This window comes from Trachemys scripta, chromosome 2, assembly GCF_013100865.1.
Source record: "Trachemys scripta elegans isolate TJP31775 chromosome 2, CAS_Tse_1.0, whole genome shotgun sequence".
Taxonomy (NCBI): Eukaryota; Metazoa; Chordata; order Testudines; family Emydidae; genus Trachemys; species Trachemys scripta.
This window is the reverse complement of record NC_048299.1, coordinates 46,906,191-46,919,030: the sequence shown is the minus strand read 5'-3', so window position 1 is coordinate 46,919,030 and position 12,840 is coordinate 46,906,191. Positions and strand designations below refer to the sequence as shown.

General features: G+C 43.4%; 1 protein-coding gene across 3 annotated transcripts in view; it reads left to right on the top strand.

The window, feature by feature from the left end:
* Nucleotides 1-12,840, top strand: part of SLC25A13 (solute carrier family 25 member 13) — a 128,219-nt gene that overhangs the window by 21,651 nt on the left and 93,728 nt on the right. For all 3 annotated transcript variants that reach the window (XM_034760496.1, XM_034760497.1, XM_034760495.1), the window contains one exon: nucleotides 12,062-12,115. In XM_034760496.1, the coding sequence (XP_034616387.1) occupies nucleotides 12,062-12,115 (54 nt within the window). The remainder of the gene's footprint in view (nucleotides 1-12,061; nucleotides 12,116-12,840) is intronic.

Here is a 12,840-nt window from a genome sequence, read left to right as displayed (position 1 = left end):
AAGAAAATTGTTGATGCCCTCGACGCAATGGAGCTGGGGATGAGGGGTTTGAGGTGTGAGAGGTGCTCAGGGCTGGGGTGGGGCCAGGGATGAGGGGTTTGGGGTGCACAAGGGGGCTCCGGGTTTGGGGGGGCTCAGAGCTGGGGGAAGGGGATTGGGGTGTGGGCTTACTTCGGGTGGCTCTTGGTCAGCGGCGCAGCGGGGTGCTAAGGCAGGCTTCCTGCCTGTCCTGGCACCGCGGACTGCGCTGTGCCCTGGAAGCAGCCAGCAGCAGGTCTGGTTCCTAGGTGTGCAGGCACCGCCCCCCACTCCAGCCCCCAGAGTGTGGAGCCGGTGCTTGGGGTGGGGGCAGCTTGTGGAGCCCTGTGGCCCCCCGCCTACTGCTGGCGGCTTCCAGGGTGCAGCGTGATGTCAGAACATGTAGGGACTAGCCTGCCTTAGCCGGGCAGCACTGCCGACTGGACTTTTAACGGCCCGGTTGGCGGTGCTGACCAGAGCCACCGCAACCCTGTGCCTTACATTCCGTGACCCAGTAATGGATCGTGACCCACAGTTTGAAAGCCACCGCTTTAGACCTCTAGCTACCCACCTTTTCTAAGTGCATATGCAAGTGAACCTCTGTCCACTGGAAATGTAGTCTTCAAGAATTTAAAGTGATGGTGCTGAAATAGTTATAAAAAAAGAAGTAGAGACTTAAATATGGATTTTTTTTATATGTTTCTAGGCCTTCTATTGGGATACCACTGTTCTTCTGTCAGCACTAAGGAAAGGTTTCTGACTCCAAAATTAAGGATTTTCTTTTATTCCTACCATTTATAATGCACAATAACATTGTTGCTTGTGTGTGATGTTGTCTGCTTCCATTATGTAGTTGTCTTTTGTTCTTTCTAAGATCATAGAAATGGAATCGTGCATACATATGGATTCATGCCCACTCATACACCCTCCCCAATTCTGAGCTACTGAGGTGTGTAGCATTTTGAATAGACTTGAATAGACAGATATGATTATAAATAGGATCTTTAAAAGTGAACTTTTGTGCTCAATCAAAAAAGAAAACATAACACTGAAACAAAATACATCACCTGTCAGTTATTCCTACGTAATTCCTGTCACACAATTATTAGTTGAGACATTAATGTATAGGAATTTTCTCTCTAGCCCATTTACTTTCCCTGCTTATTCACGACTATGATGTCACATATAAAGAATTATGACAGTTATTCTCACGACAGTTTGATGTAGATGACCTTTCTATCTGCAGTATAGGTATTGCATACCTATCATTATGGTATTTTGAGTGCTTGAATTTTAATGTTATGATCAGAGTGATTTGTTGGTAAACTTAGATTGGCTCATTTTTAATTGTAATCCCTTGTAAACGTATTTACCTCTTGTCCTATATTTCTGCCCGCCCTAAGGTCCTCATTCCACTTGGCTGCTCCTATATGAGGAGATGCCTACAGATCTTGTTGCTAGGTTATTGAGTCCCAGTATTGAAACTTAGTTCCCCCATATAGTGGAGTTTTGAAAAGTGTTAACAAGTTATGTCATAGAAACACTTTATATACTTTGAACAGTCTTTGATTCTACAGCATTGTTTCTGGCCAGCCTGCATTACAGCCATTTTGGTTACAAGTTTCACTACAATGTAGGCAGATACATATGGCAGCATTTCTGCATGGCTATCACATAGTGTTGCATTGTTGCAGCACAAGGGTTTTGAGTGGTTCCCACGTTGTGTGGTATTCTTGGAGTCTGTGTTCAGGTACCACAGTTCCTTGTCAGATTAGTAAAACTGCTGAAAATTGCTGATACAGTGTGAGCTCAGAAAATAGAGGACAATGTCTGTCTGACTTGTCATTATTTTACATTTGGAATAGAATCTATTCTGCTCACTAGTGGAAGTATGTACAGTATATTGACCTTGACTGATGATGATTTATTATTTTATAATGGTTTGGTTTCCAAATTCCAAATGAGGATAGCAGCTGAGCCTATAGCTGAAGTTTGACCCCACAGCAACAGGCTACCAATGGAAAGCTGCACCCCTTGTAGGCAAGAGACTTTCTGTTGCTTTGTGGAGGAAGTCACCAGTTGAGATAGAATTGAAAGTGTGCTATGTAATAAAATCCTACTATTAGGTGTTCTGCCATTAACATTAATGTTCCCTGTTATAACGGGAGGATTAAAACATGAGTGATGCTTTCCTGTCTGAAGAGGAGCTTTTGACAGAGCATGTTCGCCTGTTATATGCCCATCATGTAATACTATGTTCTACTGGAGAAAATACTAGCTTCTTGTTAACATCAGCAGACCAGGCAAAATGCACGATGCTACAGTTTTCAACAACTTCTTGTATGTATTCAGTCAGAATGGAGCACTTGTTTTCCTGTCCTCTCCATAGAAGAGGAATTAGCAGGCAACTGTTACACTGGGATCCTGCTTCCTCTTTGCTTCCTTGGGTAGCAAAACTGTAGCCCAGTTTCTCTGATAGGCACAAATGGTGCTTCGGAAAGTCAGCTGGTGACATGAAGGTCTTCTCGTGGAAGACCGAAGGAGAGATCTTTTAAATCAGTGTTATTAATCATATCCTCAGAAGTATTGCTGTGTGTTGTATACTGCAGAACAGGTGTGGTAAGCAAAAGGGAGTGAGTTACATAGTGGGCTGTGTAAGCCACCAAATGTATTTGAGGACCTTTACATGAATGAAGTGAGGGTAAACCTCCATTTCTACAAGTACTAGGAATGCCAGTCTAATCGATGTGGATGCCTGTGCCACTATTTTGCGGTGAATAGGAGGGAGAAACATTACTTTACTTTAAATACCTATGGATTGAACATTTTTCAGTTTTGACTGCCCTGGCTGGCAGCTCACATATTTATTTGGACATTATTTAAATACAAATATTTTTATGGAGGCTGTGATGATCATATGCTATCAAATTATCCAATCTTTCCCAGTCTTTAATTGGTGAGCTCTGATTCACTCACTTTCATTGGGATAGATCATCAGCAGGCATCTGGCTTCAGAAAACTAGTTTTTTATGGGGGGGGGAAATAGTGAATGTGCATGCTCAGAACAGAAACCTTCAGACCTGTGTGCATTGGGGGATCTGAGACATCAGGAGCATCAGGATAAAAATATGGTGCAGAGGATCCAGTGGAGAGTAGATGTTGGGAAGTTGTTGTAGGAAAGGGCTAGGAGAGTCACTGGATAGTGCTGGATGATGCATGAGAAGGAACAGCAGCTAGAGAGGTGGAGCATTTTGGTACTGAAGGAAAAAAATGAATGCTCCCACTTCTCCAAAAAAACTAGGCATGGCTTTCCAGTTGAGTTTCTCAACTCTTTGAGCTGTGGTCCAAGTTTAGTATGTTAGAATACATTGTTGTGCCCTTGTCCAGCAACTGTTGGCCCTGATCTGGATTGCTGATGCTTGTAACTACCAATACTTCTTTTGATTATAGAGTGATATGGTATTGGTCTCATCATAACTTTTTTTCCCTCAGAGCAGATGCAATGCTGCTGAGTGAGGATACGTATTCAGACATCTTTCTTCCTTACCACATGGCTACAGCTCATCCCCTCTTTGTTTTCCAGGGTTCTGACTAAGGAAAATAATGGGGGAAATCTTAGCATTTAGTAGCCGAGGGTGTTTTTTTTTTTTTTTAAACATGGTTGAATAATATCTAGACCCATTGTTATGGAAGTTAACTTTTGTAGTTTTTTACTTAGGACAAATACACCATTCCTCCTCAACTACATGTATAATTCAGAACAGTGGACAAATAATATGTTTAGTAAACATTCAAAATTACACAGTTTTTCCCAATTAAAGTGTATTTACATATATTTGGCTGGATAGCTAGATGTGTGTTTACACATACTGCATTTGCTTACAAGCTAAACTATGGCCTGTCAGGCATTTCTTATGAATATTGAACCTTTTGAGCAAGAACAGAACTTATGAACAAGCCTGCTCCATATACTTTGGGACCTTGAAAATAGGTAAAGCCTTGCACGGATACAAAATTTATATCCATATCCGATCTGCGATCCATAAACATGGTCCACAGATTTGCAGGGCTCTAAAAATAGGATCAAAAGAAACATGTAACTGCCCATTCATGTAGATCTATGAAGGACCTGGGGGAAGTGAAGACTTCCACTTACCTTAGTGCTTGGTACCTGCAGATTGGGAGATGTCTACTGATTTGTAGTTGTGACAACTTGATAGGAGAAAGTAGTTTACCTTAGATTTATTGGTCCTTGTTAGTCACCAAAGTTGGGGTGAGCTCAGTACAGTTTCTAGTTTCATCACTGTCTGTGCTGTAACCCTGCATGCTTCCTCTGCCTTTTGGGGAGTATTAGTTGATTAATCTTATTAACATTTCTTGACATAATTTTCTAGAGTCTGGTTTAGGTGCTTGCAAGCTATAGGAATGCAAGAATTATTGCATAGATTGGTTGGTTTCCATCTTTTGCTGTAATAAAAGGTCCTTAACTTGGACTCTGACTGTGTAGAAAGACTACAAATGCTGTCTCAGATGTGGATACTTGCAATCATTTGCATTCTGGGGCTAACTGCAACTGACCTTGGAGGCAGAGTGCACTGGGAGAACCTTGATACAGAACTCATGATGCAATGCATAATGGAACTGGCTTTTTCAAGGAGAGCTGCTAGTAAGGAGGACAGTCTAATCTGGTTTAGCTAACATAGTTGCAGATACGTAGGAAAAGTGAATTCTCATCTACATAAGCAAGTTGGTTGTACCACATCTGTTTTATATCCTTGATTCCAGTGCTGGTTAGGACATGGTTTTAGGATAATCTTTAATCAGTATAAAAGAATTGTGTGAATGCAAACTCTCCCTAAAACCACAGTCTAAAATGGTTTCAAGCATTCCAGTCTCTAATCTCTGGGGTTTAGTTTAGAAGAAAGGTTTTGTCCCTCTCCTCTAGGATGTGTGTGTGTGTGTGTTTGTATGTATATGTATATATTTATAATTTATAAGATATTTTAATGTCTTTTTAAGGCCGCCCTCCTTCATAACACAGGCCACAGACTTTCACCAAGTGATTCTTGTATCAGGAGCAATAATTTGTGGTGGAACTAGAGAATATATTTTAGAAAGACCTGCAGTCTTGATTTAAAGCCTTTAAATGATGGAGGGTTCACTACATCCCCTTGAAATCTGTTCTAATGGTTAATTATTCTAAGTGTTAAAAATACGCATCTTATTTTCATTCTGGATGGTTCTAACTTCAAATTCCAGCCATTGGATCTTGTTATGCTAGATCTTTGTGAGCTAGATTAAAGAGGCCTCTAGTATCGGAGATCTTCTCCCTCTGTAGGTACTTATAGATCGTGATCAAACTGCTTCCTAACCTTCTCTTTGAGCTAAGTAGATGGAGCTCCTTAAGTCTCTCATTGTAAGGCAGGTTTTCTATACTCAGATCATTTCTGTAGCTTTTCTTTGATCGCGCTTCACTTTTTCCAGTTTCCAAAAAAGTGTGGACACCAGAACTGGACTCTGGGAGGATAAAAAGAGCAAGTATGGAATGTGGGATGGAGGGATCATATTTGACCCCTCCCTTCACCTCCAAATCTTGCTGTTTCTCCTTCCACAGTCTAGTGAAAGCTCATCCCATCCTGTCTGGGAGAGACTAAAACACTGGTTGATGCCCTGATCATCTTCTTTCTGGGTAATTACATCTCTTCCTACCTAAAACTCACGTTACCCCTCCAGCCCTTCCAAAATAGGCCCAGTAAAAGTATCTTCTTCGCCTATTACTGACCATATCACCATTACTCTGGAGTCCCTTCAATGGTGCCACTTCCCCAACGCATCAAGTTCAAACTTCTTATACTTACCATCAAGGCTCTGCATGCTTGGACATTACTTCTTATCATGTTTCCTGCTGCAATCTGTCTCCCTCTTTCTTCTCTATTCTTTTTCCATCCTGTCCTATTCATGGGATTCACTCCCAATCCACCACTCTCTCCTCTTTCAAATACCTCCTAAAGACTTGCTCCTTGAATATTAAATACAATAAATAAATTAGTAGTTAATTATTTTAAAACCCTCCAAAGTCCAATGCATTCTCTCCTTTTTGATTTTTAATGCATCCTGTCTCTATGTATCTCTTAAGTCATAAGCTTCTCAAGGCAAGGACTGTCTTCATTTTGTGCGTTGGTCCAGGACTTGGCATATTGTCACTGCTGAAGTGACGTATTAAAAGTATATGTTAAAATAAACTGGTGGGACGACTGAGCATCAGCAGAAGCAAATCACAGCCACAAGGAGTTAGCAGAAGAGAATCTTCATAAATACAAACCAAGACAAGGGAACGTAAGCAAAATGAGTAACAAACACACCTTTTCCCAACCCGGGAATCTACTCAGTCCTCTGAGCCTGATTGGGGAGAACCTCAGTTTCCCCACATATCCTGCTCCTGTTTCTCCAACAGTCCTTTCTATAACCCTTATCCTGAACGCCTTTGCTAGTGGAGAGAAATAGGAATTTGGTGTTTAACCCCTGGTGTGCCAGGGGCCAGCTAGTGCTTCTATAATCTGTTGTACAGTTAACTAAAACAATTTAATATAATACACAAATATACAAAAAATAGATAATTGGATAAAATTTTCAAAAACACCTAAGGTACTTCGGATCCAGAGGCTCACTGGCGTAAAATTTTTTATCCATAGACTCTCATCTAGTACGTTACCCACTTTCATGAACATTCTGTAACTTTGCTTGTTGCTCAGAGCCTATGTTCAGTGTCTCTTCAAGTTTTTAAAAATAGATGTTGGAAAGCTTTATTCACTAAATGTGTCTTAAAAAAAGTGGCCGGCATTTATAAAGCTACTCTGTGTATAGGGCAATAACAAACATTGTCCCACTGATAGGCCTTTTCAGATGTCTCTTCACATTAAGAGATGGACGCTTTGCCTATCAACTTAGTGTTTGTTTTTTCCCCCCAAGGTAGAAAAGATAGAATAGATACAATTTGCAAGTAACAAAAGATTTCTTATAAGGCAATTTCTGTGAATGTCACTCAATACGACATTGAATTGTACCAGAGTGGAAGCAGCACAAGTAGTGTCTGTGGTCAGTCTACGCTAGGCAAACTACCTGTTGGCTGACAGCTGTTTTAGGCAGCAGACTCCCCTAGTCTACCCTCAACTCATTTAAAAAAACTGTTTAACTACTACTGTAACCTACTGGTGAATGTGTGTTACAAGTCCCCCTCTGTGGTCATCAACAGAGGATGAGAGTTGTTACAGCTGCCACGTTGGAAGTCTTGTCTCTTCAGTTCGGGCTGTAGCAGTTCATGTTTGAGGTCTGGAAGTGTCTGGTTCAATCTCCAGTGTCGGACAACATATTAGCTATCACACTAGCAAACCTGGAATGCAACAATTTTCAGCGTGATTGCAGAAGCGTGATCAAGACCCTTTTCACAAGGGACAACTGTGATCTGCAACAGATCACTTTACTGGTGTGGGTGAGGCCTATGTGTTTGTCTCTTGAGCCTTGTCTGGATTAGGGAATAAATAACTGTAAATATTCCCACTGTTGTTAACATTGGTTCAACTTCCCTGGCATCAGCCCCATTGAACACTGTAGATGGCTCATGAACTCCAGCTGCCTCCTTCAGTATCAATACAATACCGAAAATGGCTGCTGGAGTTGGAGAGCCATTTGTGCTAGGTTTCTCAAAGTTGTTAAGGGGCACTGGAATTGAACCTGAATGAGCCACCGCTATGTAGCTATCAAAACTGCCAGTTCTTATCCCCTTCCCCGTTTTACCCAACAATTTCTACAGGTATATTTTTACCACAAATTGACAACGTGGGGGCAGTGTAAAACTTAATTTGATGACAAAATTAATGATGCATGCAACGTTGTACTGATTATATTATTTATTTTATAGTCAATAGTTTTTTTAATTTGCTTGTAGTGCTGCAGAATTCAACACGGGAGTGCTGCAGAAATCAAGGGACCTTTCTACAGAATTAATATCTAGCTTGCTGTCGAGCGGACAGGGCCTTGACCATAGGCTCTCAAGTAAATAACCATAAAGGATGACACTTAGATTATGCATGTTTTCAGCCTCTCCACCCAACAATTTTGCATGTAGCCCTGGTGACTTTTGGAAGAAGAGCTATCGAATGTTGTTAACTCCCCACAAAGCTAGTTTACAGTAAGCAAACTTACAGGGCTTGCTAATAGATCCAGTTGTGCAACTTTCAGTGTAATGGGAGACATCTGGTTAAAGCCTATTCTAACTAGGGTCTAGCACCCTTCAGATCTTATATTTGTGCCCATGCCAGCTTCCTCATCATGACTTTTGCAGAGGTATCTACAGTTGTTTTACTTTTGAATGAGGGTCTGATCAAAGCCCATTCTCTATGGCGAAACTCTCACTCTCACTATTGAGCTTTTGGATTAGGCCCTAAGTGTTCAGCCTGTGAACTCTTCCTGATTCTATGCCTTGAAGTCAGAGGTCAGTTTTGTTTTCCTTCCCAGGACTGGCAGCATTTGCTGCACTAAGTCACTGAATCCAATTCAGTTTGTCTTTAAATAAAAGCAAGTTTATTGGAGAAAATAGAGGGTCACAAAATATGAGACACAAAAGGCCATAGAAATTTTAATCAGAAAGGATGTTTTAAGCAAGTTTTGGGGCATGGTAAGAGAGGGAGTCAAAATTGGGTTTACGAACACCAGTGTTAGGAACTTACCAGTCTACCGGACACCTGTGAAACCGGAAGTCCTCAATCAGGCAGCAGCATAGACAAAAAAAGTGTGTGTCGGGGGGCAAATCCTGTGCTGCACTGGGGCTTCAGCCACGGGTGGGTTGGGGCTGCAGCTGCAGGGTGCGGGGCGGAGGGGAAGGATGTGTCTGGGCGGAGTGGGGATTGGGCCTTCTGACTCTCAGGAGCACCGGGGCTCAGGGCTTTAGGCTGGGGGGAGTGCTGGGGCTGGGGGCTTTAGCTCCACGTCTCTGTTCCTGGTTTCAGCCCCGCAGATGGCTCAGGGGCTTTGGCTCCACTCCTGGTTTCAGTGGGGGGCGGGGGGGCAGCACCGGAGATCAGAGCATCAGTGGTGCAGCTCCATTCCCGACCTCAGCGGGGGGCAGGGTCGCACGCCAATGATCGGGGCTTTAGCTACTAGGAGCGTGCCAGTTTTAATGCTGGTGCTCCCCCCATAGCGAAGTCCCGAGCTCTGGCACCCCCCGCCCGCCCCCTCGCTGAAACCAGGAATGGAGCCCTGGGGCTGAAGCAACAAGCCGGAGCATTCCCCCCAGGTCTAAAACCCTGAGTCCTAGTGCTCCCCAGGGGCAGACACCCTGAGCCCCCCAGCCGGGAGCCCTGGCAGCCCTTAGGGTCAGAAGCCCCGACCACCCCCCGTCCTGAGCTCTGACCCCCATCCCCAGCTCTGCGGCTGCAGCCTGAACTCCTCCACTGAAGTCCCTAACGTCTTGTTCAGAGTTACGGACCATTTCAGAATTACGGATAGCCTCTGTTCCTGAGGTGTCTGTATCTCTGAGGTTCTACTGTATAATTAAAAGTAAAGTAATTAAATAGTTAAAATTGATTCCGCAAGAGCCTCCATGCGGGTAGACCTCTGTGCTAGTGCAAAGACAAATGCAAGCCCCAACTGTGGAGTCTCTGCTTAGGCTCCGTAATAAAAATAGGGTCTGCAGTTAGAGTAGGTAGCACTTGTTGTTTTTATCCTATTAGTTATTTTGCCTAAGTATGCAAAATAATCACTAGAGTTGCTCCACATTTTGAAAAAATACACATACAGTTTTCACCAAAAAAATCAGTTTTTGATAAGTTTTCACTTTTTTCACCATCTAGCATCATGAAGAAATTTCTCTTTGTACAGTTTCCCACATCAGCTTCTAGCATAGGTCACTATGCTGTTGTATAGGGTGTGTCCCCCTGCCCATTCCTCTTCAGTACACTAATAGAACCCACGGGCAGGATCAAGATATCAGACAAGCTGGAGAACTGGTCTTTTCAGTTAAATATTGCCTATATTTCTATTTAGGTTTATGCTGAAGAGCAATAACTTATGACAAGAATTTACTTGATATCCCCCACTTGTGTTTTCCTTTAACCCATAATGGCTGGATCTATCCAAAATAGGGCTGTCAATTAATTGCAGTTAACACATGCGATTAACTCAAAATAAATTAACGTGTTATTTTTTAACGAGTGATAATCACACGCCAGGGTACGGTGCTCAAGTGGGCACTGTTGTGTGCCTCTGGGGCAGTGTGCCCCTCATCCTGCTGTCCTACTCCACTGCTGCCCCCGCCTCCTGTGCCCCGCCCCCATGCAGCCCCCTCGGCCAAGTTGCTTTGGATTGCAGTGCAGAGTGGGGGCAGGTGTGTGTGTGTGGGGGGTTAATGTTGGGGTGTCCCCATCCCCCGTCTATGTACCTGGTTGCCACTGAGCTGGGATCAGGGACAGGGGGAGCCTGTCTGCTGCTGGCTCAGGGGCAGGGCTGGCCTTAGGGGTGGGCGGGCTGGGCCATCGACCAGGATGTTGTGCTCCGGGGAGGGTGCCTCCTGAGCAGGGGTGTTCCTCCTCCCTCTGCAGCTGCCGCTGCTCCTATGCCCACCCTCCTTGCCTTGGAGCAACCCCTGACCAAGTGGCTCGGGACTGGGAGCCTCCTGTTTGCTGTGCAGAGCAGGGGGAGGGAGGCTGATGGGGTGTCCCAATCCCTCCGCCCGTATATCTGGTCTCTGCTGAGCTGGGGTGGGGGACAGGGAGGCTGTCTGTGCCGCTGCCTCTGGGTCAGAGTAGGAACTGCTCGCAGCTGCTGATGTCTCAGCAAGCGTTCAGGCTGGTGAGTGCTCTGCTTAAAGAGATGGCATGCTGACACACTCCCTACAACTCACACTCACACTCTGTCTTTCACACATACCCCCCCCCCACATCCAAACATATTTAAATAAATGGTATTCTATTATTGTTTAACAGTGCGATTAAAACTGCGATTAATCACAACTATTTTTTTATTCCCGTGATTAATTTTTTTTAATAGTTTGACAGCCCTAATCCAAAAACCGTCTGAAAACCCAAGTTAACGGAGTGCTTTGAGTAGCTTTTACAGGTTATAGATGAAGGTTATGTGCTGATTTGACCGTCAGATTATGCTTATTATGATGGTGCTTATTTTGGCTAAAAATTTGTGGAGGGGGCAGCAAAAAATCTGGAATGCACACATTGAGGGGCTACATTCATTCACATCCAAAGAAAGAGTGTGAGAGAGAGATGGAAAGCAGCAAATGCCACCAGCTAGCTACAAAAGGAGAATGGGGATTGTCCCAAATTCCTATTTCCATACTGAGTGTTCATAAATTTTTAAAAAGCTTTGCTAGTAATTTATTTTGCTGCTACAGATGACAGTTCATGGGAATTCGAGCTTTCTTTTTTGTAAGCTAGCTGCCTTTTCTGCAGTAAAATCTTAAGCACAAGATTTGGTGTGGTGTCACAAAGTCTATGCTACAAGACCATATATTTTCAAATAATGGGAGTAGGAGGTAGAAATTCCAGCAAGATTATAGTAGAAGATTAGCACAGAACATCTGAGTTCTAATCCTGAGCCTTCCATTACTTGTTGTGTTTTCTTGAGTAAGTCTTCTAATTCATCAGTGTAAAGTGGGGATAATATATGTCTTATAAAGCACTTTGAGATCCTGAGATGATAGGTGCGGTAAGCGCAAAGCTATGTGATGAGCATGGTATAAATGCTTAGGTACAGCAGATTAGTACTTTGGAGGGAGTTGGTACTTTGGCAGATATGCAACCTGCAGGTTTAAGAATTGAAGAATGCATAGGAGAAACATTTACAGCAAAAGTGTTGAATAACTTAGTGTAAATGTTAAGTGAGTAAACATGACCAACTAAATCAGTCGCTGATTTACCTAAGACACACATTTATTTTCATCATTAATTCTGTTGTTTGAATTTTTCCTTTTAAATGAAATTTTTACATCTTTTGTATAAAATATGCATATTAATGTAAATGTATTTACTTGTAGGTGGCTCTAACCAAGAGAGCTGATCCAGCTGAGTTGAAAACAATATTTTTGAAGGTATGTATAGAGTAAATATTTTTACCCTTTCAGACTAAAATTTTCGTATCTTTTGCTCCTTTATTGTAGCATTCAACTCTTGATAGCTTTTTCAACCATTAATCATTCACCGTATTATTACCATGTTAGACTTAAATACAACTATCAAAATTGAACAATGCTCACCAAGAAGTCAAATACATTCTTGAGTGATTATTGTATTGGCTCAGGAAAATATTGGAAAGAAAGTGTTCAGAAAAAGGGAAGGGAATTTCAGTACTGTTCCTACACATGGTAAAAATGTTGAAGACATGTTGCTGTTAGACCAATGGGTAACCTGTCTTCTACCCTCGTGCTGTTGCACTTGTGCATCCGCTTCCCTAGAGGTGCGGGCAGGATCAGCATATGTAGTGATTGCAGTACTTATCAATTTCATGTTATTTCTGCTTCCCCTGCTGGGCTGCCAGGGAAATATTTGCAGGAGCAGTGGAGGCCATAAGGCAGGCGTCGGCAACGTTTGGCACGCGGCTCGCCAGGGTAAGCACCCTAGTGGGCCGGGCCAGTTTATTTACCTGCTGACACGGCAGGTTCGGCTGATCGCGGCCCCCACTGGCCGCTGTTCGCCGTCCCGGGCCAATGGGGGTGGCAGGAAGCGGCGCGGGCGAGGGATGTGCTGGCTGTGGCTTCCCACCGCCCCCATTGACCCGGGACGGCGAACCGCGGTCAGTAGGGGCGGTGGGAAGCCA